The sequence below is a fragment of the Oncorhynchus tshawytscha genome, linkage group LG10 (assembly GCF_018296145.1).
Source record: "Oncorhynchus tshawytscha isolate Ot180627B linkage group LG10, Otsh_v2.0, whole genome shotgun sequence".
NCBI classification, from domain to species: domain Eukaryota; kingdom Metazoa; phylum Chordata; class Actinopteri; order Salmoniformes; family Salmonidae; genus Oncorhynchus; species Oncorhynchus tshawytscha.
The window spans coordinates 60,199,031-60,218,157 of record NC_056438.1 but is presented as its reverse complement, the minus strand read 5'-3'; the positions used below and the strand labels follow the sequence as shown (position 1 = coordinate 60,218,157).

Genomic DNA, 19,127 nt, shown 5'->3' with positions numbered 1-19,127 from the left:
CCGTACCTCCCTACTCTTCTACATTTGCACACACTGTACATAGATTTTTCTATTGTGTTATTGATTGTCCGTTTGTTTATGTGTAACTCTGTGTTGTTGTTTTGCCGTCCTGCTTTGCTTTATCTTGGCCAGGTCGCCGTTGTAAATGAGAACTTGTTCTCAACTGGCCTACCTGGTTAAATGAAGGTGAAATGAAGTAAAAAAATCAAATAAACTATGGGTACACAGAGGGTGTTGATACAAACAAAAGCTAGAAGATGCACAGTGACATCTAGTGGCGAATTTACTCCTGTACACCAAGTTCATTATCCAATACGGTACAAAAGAAACAAATACTTTGATTTACCACCTGTTTGTCATACAATAAAATGCCTTCTTGTATAAAGCAATTTAATCTGGCCAATATGGTAATTCAGCCTAATAAATGTTAACATATCAGTTCATGTTGGCCAATGTTTGATGACAAAGAAATATTTTCTATAGAGGTCAGTAGTGGCATAATTCTGACAGCAGAGGAAGGTAGTGGCCTGTTTCTGAAAAAGTTAAACATGAACGTTTTTTATTCATACACCAAATATTGGTCTGACGATAATGATGACAAGCATGAATTCACATGGGCCACATAGTACCTTGGTGCCATATAATTTGATGAATACTGTACATTTGCACAAAATTCAGACTTCACAGAGAACGAACATTGCCATACACATGCTCATAATACATTCAAATCTACTCTTCAAATATACTTTTGTAAACAGCAGTCAATATGACAATCGGTTTTGTTATATCCAATATTTTCATTGGTAAAATATCAGATTTGGTCATTACACCTGGGAACACCACGTAATTTCAACGTGGATACTTGTGTACTGTAATATTTGGTTAAGACGTTGATCAATGCGATTACAACCTATATTCCTATCCACCCACTCCAAAAGACAGCCCAAAGTTAGTTCAATTTTTATCATGTTGTCATTATGCTTTCAACCATCTAAAAGAACAACCAAATTCCAATGGAAAAGCAACGTCAGATGTTTTGTTTAATAACCTATCAATGATTTTTGTTTTTAAACACAGCAAAGTTCAAATGAGAAAACAATGTCTGAGATTTTGCTTAGGTATCCAACAGATGAACGTGTTATCACTGTGCTTCATCTAATAGCAGAAACAAATTACCTGGATTGCAGTTGAGATTACATTAAAAGTACATGGAGCAAGTGATCAATGCAGTCAACACAACCAAATATCAACAAATCGTCTGATTCATCTTCTGCTTTCGGAGAGATAACATTAATAATATGCATGTAAAGGCTCAAAGTGGAGTAGAGATTGACTTCATCACGACTTGTTTTTGTAAGAAGTGTTGACATGCTGAATATATCGAGCTGTCTGTTTAAACTACTATCACACAGCTCAGACATGCATACCCCACAAGACATGCCACCAAAAGATCTTTTCACAATCCCAAGTCAAGAACAGACTATGGGAGGCGCACAGTACTACATAGAGCCATGGCTACATGGAACTCTATTCCACATCAGGTAACTGATGCAAGCAGGACAATCAGATTTTAAAAAACAGATTTAAAAAATATACCTTATGGAACAGGGGACTGTGAAGAGATGACACACACGTACACATGGATGTTGTATTGTAAATATGTGATAGTAGAGTAGTGGCCTGAGGGAACACATTTAATGTGTTGTGAAAAGTGGTATGAAATGTCATGTAATATTTTTAATTGTATATAATTGCCTTAATGTTGCTGGACCCCAGGAAGAGTAGCTGCGCCCCTGGATGGAGGCAGCTAATGGTGATCCTTAATAAATACAAAATACAAAGTTCCAAATGTACGACTGATTTAAGTCTAGCTTCAATCCCAGTTATTTTACAAATAATGTTAGATTCACGTCTCCATCACCATCCTATTCTTTAACTTCGATTTTTGGTTGAGTTTGAGACGTGAATCAAACATAGAAATGATTCATTAAGTCAGTGGCACAGACGGAACATAGTCAAAAAGAAGATTTACAACTCCTTCAAATGTTGATCTCTGGTTGCGTTGACAACCAAACACAATTCAATATCACTACATATCATTACATTTCAAATCAACCAGAGTTTGAAAGCCTAGGCCTGCTGAACTGAAACAATAACTGTTGATGACTCTACAGATTCTACTGTATATAGGCCTAAATAGCATCATTGATGATACAGTACATGAGTGATAAAGTATGGTCTCTTTTCATTTGCTACGTTAAACCTACCCTTTTGGAATGACTTTGAGAGCAACAGCGAATCTATATCGTTATTAAGTGGAGAACTCGCAAAAATCATTCTCATGATATCGCACTGGTAAGAGTCAGTGACAAATATCATAGCTAAGCAGGGCTGGGCTTGGTTAAAACCTTGGGTAGGAGACCAAAGGGAATCTGTACAGAAATACATTCTCCAGTAGGAGGTGCTGCCCAGCCTATTGTTCTTTTTCTTATTTTGGTAGTGGATATGACATTGAAGATCTTTTAAAGATGTTTTAAAAGGTATATATTTTATACAAGGTTTGTCTATGTTGAAATTTGGTTACAATGGCGACATAATCCTGCGGTAGAAATTTCACCCTCAAAACAACAGTTGATGACTTTTTGTATTTTCCACTTAGATTCCACGTCACAAGACGTTGACAAATTACGTTGAAACAACATTGATTCAACCAGTTTGTGCCAGTGGGTAGTATCGCCTTTGAGTTTATGTAGTATCACCTTTGAGTCATTTCGGCTTTCGAGATTCACCCCACTTCTCTGGCCACTGGCCTATCACATGTAAGACAATCTGTTTTGTTCCATTAAAAATGTTCATTGCTAAAGTATCAGTTTTAGTCTTGATTATCTCCTTTGGGTCACCACCTCTCTGGCTACTGGCCTATGCATCACGATACAGTAGAGGCCCTTAAGTGATTGGCCATACTGCAGGTCAGTCGGTGGCCAGCTGAGTTGCCCTCCGTCTGGGACACAGGATCCTGCCGAAGGCCCTGCGGAAGCTGCTGTGACAGAGCGGGTAGAGGAAAGGGTTAATGGCCGAGTTGAGCCACAGCAGCCAGAAGGTGACCTCATACCAGTGGTGCTGGACGCAGCGTCCCTTACAGGCGGCTCTGATGATCATCAGGAGGGTGTAGGGCGCCCAGCACACAGCAAACACACACACGATGACAGCCAGCGACTTGGCAATCTTCTTGTCCCTTGACAGGCAGCTGCGCTGTGTGCCCCTAGTGGAGGTGTCCTGCCGCTCCAAGGGGGGATGGAAGATCTGGGAGTGGAAGGACCCCGAGCCTGATCCCCTCTCCTGGACCGACACAGTGCTAGACAGCTTCTTAACCACTACCGAGTTCCGGGAGAAGAGGGAAGTGAGGCGGAGGCATTCCCCTCTCCCCAGGGGAGGGGGCTGTCCATCAGGCGCGTGGGCCTGTCCACTCGTCTCATCTCTGTTCCGGAGCCTCCTCCGACGTATGTTGAGGTAGATGCTGAGGTTGAAGAAGGTTACGGAGATTAATGGGGAGAAGAACTCCAACATGGAGGCACTGAGGAGGAAGTACCAGGTGTAGTAGAACTCAGCGTAGCACTCATCGTCCGGGACACGGCTCTTCCCCACCACCAGCTCCCAGAAGATGATGGCAGGGCCATAGAGGACAAAGGCCAGGACCCAGACTGCTATCATCTTCATGATGGCTTGGTGGGTCATGCCCTGTCTGGCACGGTAGCTCACCTGGCGGAAACAAGAGACAAAGATGATGGACACGATTAATGATTTTGGGCTTTGTTGTGTTATGACTCATTCTGTCTAGATGTTGGTTTGTAAAGGGCAATTCCACGATAACTGAATTGCACAGACACAGACGGTTTTTTCTTATAATGTATGCCAAACAAAAACCATTGATTTCAATGTTCAATAAACCATACAACTGTAACGATGTGCGCTGAGAGTCGGGAAGCAAGTTCAGGGAGTGCGTGTTTTAATAAATAAATGAAACACAATACAAAACAAGAGACACGAACAACGCAGACAGAAAACTGAAACAGAAACAATGATGCCTGGGGAAGGAACCAAAGGGAGTGACATGTATAGGGAAGGTAATCAAGGAGGCGATGGAGTCCAGGTGAGTGTCATAAAACAATGATGCCTGGGGAAGGAACCAAAGGGAGTGACATGTATAGGGAAGGTAATCAAGGAGGTGATGGAGTCCAGGTGAGTGTCGTAATGCGCGTAACGATGGTGACAGGTGTGCGCCACAACGAGCAGCCTGGTGACCTAGAGGCCAAAGAGGGAGCACAAGTGACAACAATTTTATGCACAATGACTACTTTCAACAATTTACACAGTACATTTGACAAAAACACATCTACTGGAAGAACTGTGCAGATGCAAAGTTTAGTAACGTTTGAAAAAGTCCACATTTTCAAAAACCCTTAAATATCTGCTCCAAATGAACATTCAAGATATCTGCAGAAAAAAATGGGGTGTCAGCTATGACACCTATTTTGGTTATTGAAATACATAATAATAATAATATACATCTGATAACAGAATTAAGTTGGGTCCCTGATCTATAATACTCTTCATGGTTATGTATCCTAAATGTGTACACAAAAAGGTAGAAATATGCAATATCTTCCTTTACATATTTAGGTGTTATTCTACACACTGGCTATTACTTTAATGAGCTCCACCACCAAACAAGACCACATTTAGTTGGTCTGGACAGGACCGAATCTGAACCAATCCTAGACGTCTATGTTTCACAGGTTTGGACATCAAAGTACAGCACAGTAGCACTACTGTACCGTAATGTACTATACTCTACTTTTCTTTAGTGTACTATACTGTGCTCTACTGTACTAAACACTTCTTTACTGTACTCTACTGTAATGTATTGAACTACACTCTACATTTTCTTTAGTGTACTATACTGTGCTGTACTGTTACGTACTGAGCTGTCCAAACTTGTGGCAACTATGATTGGTTCACATTTGGACCAAATCTTAACCAATCATGGACGTCTATGTTTGGATGTTAAAATCAAGGCTGGTCCGGACATGACCAAAAAACAACTGTGGACATCTGTGAACGTTGAAATCATAGCCAGGTCGGACCAAATTTCAACTACTTTTCAACGTCCATGAACGTCTCGGTACTCACTGGTTGAAAAAAAAAAGACCCCACCTTGTCTAGCATATTTTGGTTTTGGTGACATTTGGAAAGTTTACAGACAAATGTGCTGTTTCCATCAGGGATGAGATTTTTCATCCGACATGTATATTACCTGCATAAAAAGGTTGGATGGAAACCTGGTTGTGAGGATGAAACTTAGTGTGTAATATATGTACACAATATATGTAAACTTACAGTGTGTAATATATGTACGCAGTCCACCCTTCAACTTGCACTAGGGAGTGACCAGGACCATGTGACCACGTACCAGGTAGTGTATAGGGGTTGGAGTTCTAGGTGGCAGAGTCTTTCCTGGTCAGGTCAGTAACAAGTCCTAGTCTTGTAGGGCTTTCTAAGGAGATGTCTTGGTACATCCCCCCCAGCCTAGTCTGCTTCATGAGCTTCAATGAGGTTCTTCAACATCCTCTCTTAGATTTGATCCAATTTCTATCGGAAAAAGCTCAACTTGCACCACCTGTACTGACCCTACATCTCCATCTTGATCCCAATCTTTCCTTTTCACTTCAGATGCTCTACAATATGTGACGGCCTGCCACTTCCATTTCAAGTTGGGAGGAAAGTGCTTTAAGGAAAAATGCCGCTCCTTGGCCGCCAACCATCTCTTTCTCTCTACTGATTGATTGGAGGGAAACTGGAGGATCATAGAAACTGGAGGATGTCTATGATCAAAGCGTAATGTCGTATGGCTTAAAGGAGAGCCTCAGCCTCTCTAGTTTCATTTGTATTCATGCCTCTGATGTTAAGTGTTGTGCTGGTGAAACAAAACAGAACATTATACACAGTATTACTCTCCTTTGTCTACTGTGCTTTGTGTGCTTTACCTCATACAAAGACACTAGAGAAGGAATGATCAGTCACCTGGCATATGCACATACAGTCACTGATGGCACAAATGATTTAAATTGGCATAATGAAAGTGGGTGACACTGTCTGTGCCCATTTCTGAATTCAGAGATGATGTTGTTTGGTACGAGAGTCGGTTTAAATAAATATATACAAATATTTCTACGCTCTCTGCCACATTGTGTTGCTAAAATAGGAGTTTTTTTTACACCGCAGATGACTTACTACCAAGACATTTTGTGCAGTAATTGTTATGGTTAAACTGATTGTGACAGTTCAGTCAGTGGTCTAATAAGGTATCTGATACATTCGTTCCCTATAGTTTATTTTAATTCAGTATGTATCTTTAGTATGTCCTTTGCTGGACACGTCGCCGACAGAAGCAACCTACTCAAAAATGGTCGATATGACACACTCACACAGAACTAAAGAAGATGTCAATATACTCAATCTTCTTGCTCACCAACACTCATCGATAGCCTATCATGAAGTAAGCTGGTCTTGGCAGAATCAGAACGGTTGATCAGTGCTAAAAGTTTCAAGACTAGTGCTATGGGTCTGTAGTCATTTAGGCAGGTTGCCTTTGTGTTCTTGGGCACAGGGACTATGGTGGTCTGCTTGAAATATGCTGGAATTACAGACACAATCAGGGACATGTTGAACATAACAGTGAAGACACCTGCCAGTTGGTCAGCACATGCCCGGAGCACACGTCCTGGTAAACCGTCTGGTCCTGTGGCCTTGTGTATGTTGACCTGTTTAAAGGTCTTACTCACGTCGGCTACAGAGAGCGTGATCACACAGTCGTCTGGAACAGCTGATGCTCTCATGCATGCCTCAGTGTTGCTTGCCTCAAAGCGAGCATAGAAGTGATCTAGCTCGTCTGGTAGGCTCGTGTCACTGGGCAGCTCGTGGGTGTGCTTCCCTTTGTAGTCTGTGATAGTGTGCAAGCCCTGCCACATAAGACGAGCGTCGGAGCCCCTTGTGTAGTATGATTCAATCTTAGCCCTGTATTGACACTTTGCCTGTTTGATGGTCCGTCGCAGGGCATAGCAGGATATCTTGTAAGCTTCCGGGTTAGAATTCTGCACCTTGAAAGCGGCAGCTCTACCCTTTACCTCAGTGCGAATGTTGCCTGTAATCCATGGCTTCTGGTTGGGGTATGTACCTACAGTCACTGTGGGGACGAAGTCCTCAATGCACTTATTGATAAAGCCAGTAGCTGATGTGGTGTATTCCTCAATGCCATCGGAAGAATCCCGGAACATGTTCCAGTCTGTGATAGCAAAACAGTTCTGTAGTTTAGCATCTGCTTCATCTGACCACTTTTTTATGGACCGAGTCACTGGTGCTTCCTGCTTTTATTTTTGCTTGTAAGCAGGAATCAGGAGGATAGAGTTGTGGTCGAATTTACCAAATGGAGGGCAAGGGAGAGCTTTGTACGCGTCTCTGTGTGTGGAGTACAGGTGATCTAGAATTGTTTTCCCTCTGGTTGCATTTTTAACATGTTGATGGAAATTTGGTAGAACTGATTTAAGTTTCCCTGTATTAAAGTCTCCGGCCACTATTTTTATTTTTTTTTTATTTTATTTCACCTTTATTTGGGTCAGGTAGGCAAGTTGAGAACAAGTTCTCATTTACAATTGCGACCTGGCCAAGATAAAGCAAAGCAGTTCGACACAGAGTTACACATGGAGTAAAACAAACATACAGTCAATAATACAGTAGAAACAAGTCTATATACGATGTGAGCAAATGAGGTGAGATAAGGGAGGTAAAGGCAAAACAAAGGCCATGGTGGCAAAGTAAATACAATATAGCAAGTAAAACACTGGAATGGTAGATTTGATGTGGAAGAATGTGCAAAGTAGAAAAAAAATAATGGGATGCAAAGGAGCAAAATAATAAATTAAATAAATTCAGTAGGGAAAGAGGTAGTTGTTTGGAGGCTCTGCGTACAGGTGGATCAGAGACTCACCAGCAGCAAGAGCGACATCATTGATGTATACAAAGAAGAGAGTCGGTCCAAGAATTGAACCCTGTGGCACCCCCACAGAGACTGCAAGAGGTCCGGACAGCAGACCCTCAGATTTGACACACTGAACTCTATCAGAGAAGTAGTTGGTGAACCAGGCGAGGCAATCATTTGAGAAACCAAGGCTGTCGAGTCTGCCGATGAGGATGTGGTGATTGACAGAGTCGAAAGCCTTGGCCAGATCAATGAATAAGGCTGCACAGTAATGTTTCTTATCAATGGCCACCTTGAGCTTGGCTGAGGTGCACCCATGACCAGCTCTGAAACCAGATTGCATAGCAGAGAGGGTATGGTGAGATTCTAAATGGTCGGTAATCTGTTTGTTGACTTGGCTTTCGAAGACCTTAGAAAGGCAGGGTAGGATAGATATAAGTCTGTAGCAGTTTGGGTCAAGAGTGTCCCCCCCTTTGAAGAGGGGGATGACCGCAGCTGCTTTCCAATCTTTGGGAATCTCAGACGACACGAAACAGAGGTTGAACAGGCTAGTAATAGGGGTGGCAACAATTTCGTCAGATAATTTTAGAAAGAAAGGGTCCAGATTGTCTAGCCCGGCTGATTTGTAGGGGTCCAGATTTTGCAGCTCTTTCAGAACATCAGCTGATTGGATTTGGGAGAATGAGAAATGGGGAAGGCTTGGGCGAGTTGTTGTGGGGGGGTGCATTGCTGTTGACCGGGGTAGGGAAGCCAGGTGGAAAGCATGGCCAGCCGTAGAAAAATGCTTATTGAAATTCTCAATTATAGTTGTAGTATTCTCAATTTTACTAGGAGTGCTGCCTCTGGGTGAGTGGTTTCCTGTTTGCTTATTTCCTTACACAGCTGACCGAGTGTGGTCTTAGTGCCAGCATCTGTCTGTGGTGATAAATAAACAGCCACGAAAAGTATTGCTGAAAACTCTTGGCAAGTAGTGTGCCCTGCAATTTATCACAATATACTCTTCTTCAGGCGAGCAAAATCTAGAGACTTCCTTAGATTTTGTGCACCAGCTGTTATTTACAAATATGCACAGACCACCCCCCTCATCGCGTGCTGTTCTATCTTGCCGGTGCAGCGTATATCCATGTCGTCATTCAGCCACGATTCCGTGAAACACAGGAAATTACAGGTTTTGATGTCCAGTTGGTAGGGTATTCGTGATCGTACCTCGTCTAATTTGTCATTTGGTTGACAACTCAACCAAATGTAAATCAAAACTAGACATGTAACTGACGACTGTGCCCAATGGGCAAGTAAGACACTAGAGAAGGCACGATCAGTCAACTGGCATATGCACATCCAGTCACTGATGCTACAAATGATTTAAATTGGCACAATGAAAGCAGGTGACAGTGTCTGTGCCCATTTCTGAAAGGCTAACTTCAGAGATGGTGTTGTTTGGTACGAAAGACAGTCAGTTTAAATAAGTTCATATAAATATGTATACGCTCTCTGCCACATTCTGTTGCTAAAAGTTCTGCACATCACAGATTACTTACGACAAAGACATTTTGCACTGTAATTGTTATGGTTAAACTGATTGTGACATTTCAGTCAGTGGCCCTAATGAGGTGCGTTCCCTATCATTTATTTTAATATTATATTTAAGCGATGGTGGCCAACTTTTCAGATTTGAAACCTCATTCCTCTGGCTGAAGAGGAGAAGCCCACACCTGCCCATTAGGCATTATTAGGCAGCCGCCAAGAGCAGCAGTTTGACTAGGGCGGCATTTTCCGAGCTAAACTGACCAAGATGCATCTCCAACAACACCTCACATTACTTTGCCCAAAAACAATAACTTCTCACTCAGTGGCATGAGGGCTATTTTGGTCAGCGCTAATGCTTAGGCAGGGGCACAAAATATTTAGCCTGTCCATGCCCAGCAAGCCTTTACATGTTGCTGTTAGAGAGACAGCGCTGTGACGCTCCACCAACGCTCCATCAAATTCAATTTCTGTATTTTGAATGTTACACATCTTAAAAACTTGATGGCTGACAAGCAAAACATTTTGGGACTATGTCAACCAAAGAAAGAAAATTATACCTATTGCTTTACATTTTCAAATAATTATCCAGATAATATAAAGTGTTCTATAACAATGCTTAAATCGCTGATGCATTATGCTATAAACTTCAAAATGACCACAAAAGACGTGACTGATGCAAAAACACTACCGTTCAAAAGTTTGGGGTCACTTAGAAATGTCCTTGTTTTTGAAAGAAAAGCTATTTTTTTTGGTCCATTAAAGTAACATCAAATTGATCAGAAATACAGTGTAGACATTGTTAAAGTTGTAAATGACTATTGTAGCTGGAAACAGCTGATTTAAAAAACAATGGAATACATAGGCGTACAGAGGCTGTTGTGTTTGCTAATCCAAGTGTATCATTTTAAAAGGCTAATTGATCAACCCTTAAGCAATTATGTTAGGACAGCTGAACATTTTTGTGCTGATTAAAGAAGCTATACAACTGGCTTTCTTTAGACTAGTTGAGTATCTGGAGCATCAGCATTTTTGGGTTCGATTACAGGCATAAACAATTAACTTCCTTCTGAAACTTGTCAGTATATTCTTGTTCTGAGAATTGAAGGCTAATCCATGCAAGAAATTGCCAAGAAACTGAAGATCTCATACAACGCTGTGTACTACTCCCTTCACAGAACAGCGCAAACTGGCCCTAACCAGAATAGGAAGAGGGGGAGGCCCCGGTGCACAACTGAGCAAGAGGACAAGTACATTAGAGTGTCTAGAAATTAGAGTGTCGAGAAATAGACGCCTCACAAGTACTCAACTGGCAGCTTCATTAAATAGTACCAGCAACACACCTGACGGGAGTCTTGACCCTTTCAATAGTAATTGAGCACTTACATTTGTTTGGTTCTTAGAAAAACAGCACTAAGGTTTAAGTGCCTAAATGTTCAAGAGAATGCGTGGAATGGTTTACCAAACTCTCACTCTCCTCTTTCTGTCTCAGGCAACATTTCCTTTGCAAGTTGTCAAGCAAAATGAAAACAATGGCAACCAACATCAAGAGTTAAAGTGCAGTGCATTAAAAAAAAACAGCTTCATATTAGTGGAAACCAAGACTGTTCTCAGGGCAGGCCTGGTTGTAACTTGACATGTTCGAGTCATGTCTTGGACAATTTCAGCATTTTAGCTAACCCTAACCCTTTTCTTAACCTTAACCTAATTATCCTAACCTGCCACGTTAACTCTCCTAACCTGCTGTATAAGTTTGAACCTGCTACGAAATGTAACTGCTAGTCAAAACTGGCAGACCTGCCCTGAGAGCAGTGTGAGTATCCACTAATAAGACACAGCGTCAAAAACATGATGTCCAAGCTTTTTTAATGATATTTCCATTCTGAGGTTGAAATTATACTCTGAAATTATGAAAATGATAATGCCATTTCTGTGTAAGAGCTGTTTGAAAGTAAATGCCTGGAATTTCAGCTTGTGTATCTTCCTAAATGTATCCTCCCAAATTGAAGGGGTAAGCGGGGTATGCTCTAGAGCAGGGGTCTACAACCAGTAGATCAGGAGCTACCAGTAGCTCGCAGTCGACCTATGAGTAGCTTGCCAAGCAATTCGGTAAGTACATACATTTTTTAAAATTTTTACATCGCAAACTGTCATAAATATAAAGCTCCCGGCTACAATTCTCTGCTGTCTGTGACTGGAAAGAATTGCAAAAAATAAAAAATAAATCGCTGAAGTTGGAGACTTTTATCTCCCTCACCAACTTCAAGCATCTGCTATCTGAGCAGCTAACCGATCGCTGCAGCTGTACATAGTCTATCGGTAAATAGCCCACCCAATTAACCTACCTCATCCCTATACTGTTTATATTTATTTACTTTTCTGCTCTTTTGCACACCAGTATCTCTACCTGTACATGACCATCTGATCATTTATCACTCCAGTGTTAATCTGCAAAATTGTAATTATTCACCTACCTCCTCATGCCTTTTGCATGTAACTCTGTGTTGTTGTCTGTTCACACTGCTATGCTTTATCTTGGCCAGGTCGCAGTTGTAAATGAGAACTTGTTCTCAACTAGCCTACCTGGTTAAATAAAGGTGAAATAAAAAATAAATTAAAAAAACAATCAAATCAAAGCCACATTGACATTATCCCACAACTAGTCAAATGTTATTGGTCACATACACATGGTTAGCAGATGTTATTGTGAGTGTAGCACAATGCTTGTGCTTCTAGTTCTGACAGTGCAGCAAAATCTAACATGTAATCGAATAATTCCACAACAACTACCTAATACACACAAATAAGTAAAGGAATGTAATAATAATATATACATATAAATATATGGATAAAGATAGACAGAGCGGCATAGGCAAGATGCAATAGATGTGTAAATTACAGTATATACACATATGAGATGAGTAATGCAAGATATGTAAACATTATTAAAGTGCCATTTCTAAAGTTACTAGTGATCTATTTATTAAAGTGGCCAATGATTTCAAGTCTGTATGTAGGCAGCAGCCTCTGTGTTGGTGTGACTGTTTAACAGTCTGATGGCCTTGAGATAGAAGCTGTTTTTCAGTCTCTCGGTCCCAGCTTGGATGCACCTGTACTGACCTCGCCTTCTGGATGGTAGCAGGGTGAACAGACAGTGGCTCATGTGGATGTTGTCCTTGATGAGATATTTTTAGCCTTCTTGCGACATCGGGTGCAGTAGGTGTCCTGGAGGGCACGTAGTTTGCCCACGGTGATGCGTAATTCGCCACTATTGACTTTAAATGTGTGATGGGGGAAAACTCGATGCAGTTGCATATCACAATGTTATATTTTGACAATAATATAAACTCAGCGAAAAATCTAACAAAAAAATCCCCTTTTCTTTCAAAGATAATAACTTCACAGATCTTAATTGTAAAGTGTTTAAACACTGTTTCCCATGCTTGGTCAATGAACCATAAACAATTAATGAACATGCACCTGTGGAACGGTCGTTAAGACACTAACGGCTTACAGACGGTAGGCAATTAAGGTCACAGTTATGAAGACTTAGGACACTAAAGAGGCCTTTCTACTGACTCTGAAAAACACCAAAATAAAGATACCCAGTGTCCTTAGGCATGCGGCAAGGAGGCATGAGGACTGCAGATGTGGCCAGGGCAATACATTTCAATGTCCGTACTGCGAGACGCCTAAACAGCGCTACAGAGAGACAGGATGGACAGATGATCGTCCTCGCAGTGGCACACCACGTGTTATAACACCTGCACAGGATCGGTACATCCGAACATCACAGCTGAGGGACAGTACAGGATGGCAACAACAACTGCCTGAGTTACACCAGGAACACACAATCCCTCCATCAGTGCTCAGACTGTCCGCAATAGGCTGAGAGAGGCTGGACTGAGGGCTTGTAGGCCTGTTGTGAGGCAGGTCCTGAACCAAACATCACAGCAACAACGTCGCCTATGGGCACAAACCCACCGTCGCTGGACCAGACAGGACTGGCAAAAAGTGCTCTTCAATGACGAGTCACGGTTTTGTCTCACCAGGGGTGATAGTTGGATTCGCATTTATTGTCGAAGGGATGACCGTTACACCGAGGCCTGTACTCTGGTGCGGGATCAATTTTGAGGTGGAGGGACCAGAAATGTCCGGGAACTTGCAGGTGCCTTGTTGGAAGAGTGGGGTAACATCTCACAGCAAGAACTGGCAAATCTGGTGCAGTCCATGAGGAGGAGATGAACTGCAGTACTTAATGCAGCTGGTGGTCACACCACATACTGACTGTTACTCTTGATTTTGACCCCCCCCCCCTCCTTTGTTCAGGGACACATTATTCCATTTATGTTCGTCACATGTCTGTGGAACTTGTTCCGTTGATGTGTCAGTTGTTGAATCTTATGTTCATACAAATATTTACACATTAAGTTTGATGAAAATAAACGCAGTTGACAGTGAGAGGACTTATTTTTTTGCTTAGTTTATATATACAGTACCAGTCAAAGGTTTGGACACCTACTCATTCAAAGATGTTTATTTTTTACTATTCTCTACATTATAGAATAATAGTGAAGACATCAAAACTATGAAATAACACATATGGAATCAGCTTGTAACCAAAAAAGGGTTAAACAAATCAAAATATATTTTATTTTGCCATGATGACAGCTTTGCACACTCTTGGTATTCTCTCAACTAGCTTCATGAGGTAGTCACCTGGAATGCATTTCAATTAACAGGTGTGCCTTGTTAAAAGTTGATCAGTGGAATTTCTTTCCTTCTTAATGCATTTGAGCCAATCAGTTGTGTTGTGACAAGGCAGAGGTGGTATACAGAAGATAGCCCTATTTGGTAAAAGACCAAGTCCATATTATGACAAGAACAGAAAGCAAGAACAGAAAGATGGCAAGAACAGAAAGAGAAACGACAGTCCATCATTACTTTAAGACATGAAGGTCAGTCAATTTGGAAAAAGTGCAGTCGCAAAAACCATCAAGAGCTATGATGACACTGGCTCTGATAAGGACCACCACAGGAAAGGAAGACCCAGAGGTACCTCTGCTGCAGAGGATAAGTTCATTAGAGTTACCAGCCTCAGAAATTGCAGCACACAACACACCTCCAGGCTGTGTAAGGGCTATTTGACCAAGAAGGAGATTGATGGAGGAATGCTGCATCAGATGACCTGGCCTCCACAATCACCCAACCTCAACCCAATTGAGATGGTTTGGGATAAGTTGGACCGCTGAGTGAAGGAATAGCAGCCAACAAGTGCTCAGCATATGTGGGAACTCTTTCAAGACTGTTGGAAAATCATTCCAGGTGAAGCTGGTTGAGAGAATGCCAAGACTGTGCAAATTTGTCATCAAGGCAAATGGTGGCTACTTTGAAGAACCTCAAATATATTTTGATTTGTTTAACACTTTTTTTAGTTACTACATGATTCCATGTGTTATTTAACAGTTTTGATGTCTTCACAATTATTCTACAATGTAGAAAATAGTTTTAAAAAATATACTTGAATGAGTAGGCGTTCTAAAACGTTTGACCGGTAGTGTATGTGATCATATTCAAATGAAAGAACGGTTTGAAATTATGTTTTAGTCAAATAATATATCTGTTCGGCCTTCTTGCGGTCAATTTGCAGTCTATAAATATGTAATTATGCTCCATCCCCCTGACCATCCACTCAAGAAAAAATAAATACATTCTAAATAAATGTTTAAAAATGTATTTAAAAAATACCAATAATCGGCCCACAGCTGAATCTAGTTGATGATCCCTGGTCTAAACGATCCATTCCACCAATCAGGGTTGTATATGTACATTTGTATCAACATGCCCACAAGATCAAACTGAGCATTTCAATGGCAAAAGGAGGCTCAGAAAAGTTTGTGGTCATACACACATCCTTAAAAAACATAGGTGCTGGGCTAATAAAGAATACTAGTATAGAACAAGAAGGCCAGCACACTGTTAAAGCTCCCAATTCACCGCTTTCTTGACAATGTTTCCATCCGAAACGGATCTTCGTCAGGTCAAACACACTGACTGCTCACATCCCAAAATATACACATTTCACCTCACATGACCATTGCGGACATGATGCATGGTGGGTGCAAAAAACATTTACATGTCTCTAATAATGAAATAACAATGAGATGGGTGCATGGAATGGTTCCAGATCATAACATATATTTACAAAATGACCAAGTGGGTAACCTGGAAGGCAAGACAAATTAAAGTAAAGTGACATATTCAGGTAAGAAATGGTCTGAAATCAGCTCTCTTCTCAATAATAGATTATCAGTATCTCCGCCCATCCTAGGTGTATTGACATGATCGATGCCAAAGAGCTAATGTTGTGACGAGCGTCCATGACATGCGCAGCCTCAGGGTTTCTCTGGTCAAGGGCCCCGATATTACTCCTGTGTCCTGCTATCCTTGTTTTCAGAACTTGTTTTGTTTTTCTTACATAGAAGACAAATACATTTGATCAGGTATATCACATTTTAGTGGAACATGTAATGATGCCCTTAATCTTAATTGGCTTGCCCGTAATAGGGTGATTGGACATTGTGCATTCGTTCGTGAAGTTACACTGGGTGCACCCGCCACATCTATAGTTACCGTCTGACACATTGTCTAGAAATATACTGCGTGGCACTGGTGGAAGATCAGACCTCACCACCATGTGACTGATGTTGGGGGCGTGTCTGAAGACGACCCACTGGGGTTCTTTAAACGTCTCTTCCTGTTGTGGATCAGTCCTCAACATGTACCAGTGTTTTTTAATGATGTGGTCGAACTGTTTAACAAGTGAGGAGTACTGAAGGAACCATTGAATGCGTTGGTCAGGAGGGCGGGGAGGATTGGGCATAAGGCTGCCATCCTGGGTCATATTTTTATAACGTTCCCTTGCGTCATGCAGCCATTCCTCTGGGTAACCCCGCTGTCTGAAACGCTCATCCAGATGGTCGGTTCGTTTGTCATAGCCACTCTGTGTACTACAAATCCTACCTATGCAACTGTATCGGCTAAAAGGAGGCTTAGGGAAATAAATTATACAAAACATATTTGGATTTATTTTCATGAAATAAACAGTGATTTAGTAGACATACAGTGATGATGCATAAATAAAAGAGACTGCAAGGGGGCTTTAATTAAGAACTGACAATTGTGTGTATGGTATCCCCCTCTCAAGGCATTCCCTCTCAAGGCATTCCAACGAACTGATTCAAGGCCATAAGGTTCCTCCTACTCACCGCTCTGGTGACAGAGAGGAAGCGGTCATAGCTGATCAGGACAATATTGAAGACAGAGGCAGTACAGAGCAAGTAGTCCATGACCAGCCACAGTTTGCACAGTCCTCTGCCCAACATCCATCTCCCTGTCAGGATGTATGGGATGTACACTGGAATGCAGAATGCCCCTGGAAAACCAGATGGGGAGAGAGGAGAGGTATTGCACGTGTTAAAATTACTTTATTGGTCAATATTGGGTCAACCAAAATGTGACTTCCACTTTTAACCAACCCCTCTGAAAGACACACATGTTTTTTTCTAGTGGTGCATGGAGCTGCCACATGAGAGCTGAAGTTGTGGGGGGTTAAGTGCATTGCTCAAGGGCACAACAGCAGGCAATGGAATCTAGGTTTGATAACAGCAACCCTCCAGTTGCACGCTCAATTCCCAACAGATTTTTTTTTTTCCCCGTCGACCCAGCATTCGAACTGGCAACGGTCCAGTTGTTATCTGGCTTCTCTAACCGCTAGGATACATGTTAGTCTTACGCTTGAATAAATGTTTTTATTCTACTCTGCCAGGAGGAGCGGAGCCCACATTTGTTCATCTGGACTTCCTGGCAGTCTGCTGTCTATAACAATGTTTTAATGGGAGCCTGTACCACTAACATCAGGCTGAGTTGCGTTCCACAAATAACGTTCCTCATATTGTACTGTTTATCATTCTCACTCAAAACAGACAGACCAATAAATTACTTTAAATAAGAAAATGAATGCAAATGACAACATGCAATAACAATGTACTTAATTTAATAATCATAAAATGTTCTCACCAACAAGAAAATCCGATATGGCGAGATTCAGGAAGTAATAGTTGCTTTGCCTCCTCAGACTCTTGTCTACTTTAAAGGCGAAAATGACCAAAGCGTTTCCCAAAACTATCACAACCACCAAAGTTACCATCATCATCAAAAGAATGACCATGACAGGCGCTGTGAATGCGTTGTCGCTCCACATTTTGGTTGAGTCGTTGTGCATGTAATTCCAGCTTGCGTTGGCATCGAGTTGATCTCCCCCCATGATCTTATTTATCAGCTTTAAATTGTGTTAAATCATTGACGGATATTCCAAGGAGTTGGAAATAGGCAATACAACACCTGAAATCCATGCGCATCTGCATCCAAAATGCAACTTCGGTATGTCCTTTGCTTGTCACCTCGCCGACCGGCACAGCCTAATATGCATATAATGACCTAAAGATGCTGTCAATATCCTATATCGTCTTGCTCAACAACGCTCATCCATAGCCTATCATGAAGTGCGCGCAGGTCTAGGCAGCATCAGAACTTTTGTTACGTGGGAAACGCTTTGGCATCTACATCACTATATACGTCGTCTGTGGTATCTTACAATTAATTGAAACTTCCGCTAAAAGTTTCCACAAGTAAGCAAACACCTCCACTAGCCTACAGCCATACACCTCTATGTGCTCTGGTATACCAATGGCGACGGGTCATTCAGGGAAGGTGGGACAGAGCCTGTTTTGCATTTTAATTTAGCATTAATACTTGTCACATATCAGTTTGCAAACAATGTAAAACAATTTTAGAATTGAGTTATTAATAAAGCAGCATACAAACAGTGTCTTTTTTTTCTTTCTTGAGTAAGGCAGCTCCAAAATGTAGGTGTTTCAGCCTAGCTCAGTGCTTTCTGTGATGGTGGTGGAGCAGCCAGCAGAAAATAAGGAGTTGGTAATGCTCTCTAGTTGTGCCGTGATTGGCTCATTGTTCTGTCACTCATGGGGACACTAAGTCAAAGGGAAAACAGGTTTTTAGAATTTTTAGCAAATGTATTAGAAACAGATGCCTTACTTACAAACGTGTTCAGACCCTTTGCGATGAGACTCGAAATTGAGCTCAGGTGCATCTTGTTTCCATTAATCGTCCTCGAGATGTTTCAACAACTTGATTGGAGTCCAACTGTTGTAAATTCAATTGATTGATTGGACAGGATATCGAAAGGCAGGATTGTATCAAGACACAGATCTGGGGAAGGGTAACAAAAAAATGTATGCTGCATTGAAGGTCCCCAAGAACACAGTGGCCTCCAACTTGTATACTGCTGCATAAATAATGTAATATGCCAGGGAGATATGTATACTGTAAATAAAACTAAGTGTATGTTGTGTAGTAAGCTGGTAGTAGCCCATCTGACTCACCCTAATCATTTGGTCCCTTTATTCCCTTAGCCTACTCTTCTGACTTGGTGGTGCACATATAACCTGTTTTAGAGAAATGTAATCATTGAATATTGTAAGAGCTT

The 19,127-nt window shown here is 41.5% G+C and overlaps 1 protein-coding gene across 1 annotated transcript; it reads right to left on the bottom strand.

The window, feature by feature from the left end:
- Positions 1 to 2,630: 2,630 nt before the first annotated feature.
- On the bottom strand, positions 2,631 to 18,312 carry LOC112260558 (histamine H3 receptor-like). Its single transcript, XM_024435762.2, has 3 exons — positions 17,639 to 18,312; positions 16,828 to 16,994; positions 2,631 to 3,759 (listed from the first exon to the last, which is right to left on the bottom strand). Exons 1-3 carry the CDS (start codon positions 17,883 to 17,885, stop codon positions 2,971 to 2,973), a joined length of 1,203 nt encoding a protein of 400 aa, XP_024291530.1. The 5' UTR covers positions 17,886 to 18,312; the 3' UTR covers positions 2,631 to 2,970.
- Between the last annotated feature and the right edge of the window lie 815 nt (positions 18,313 to 19,127).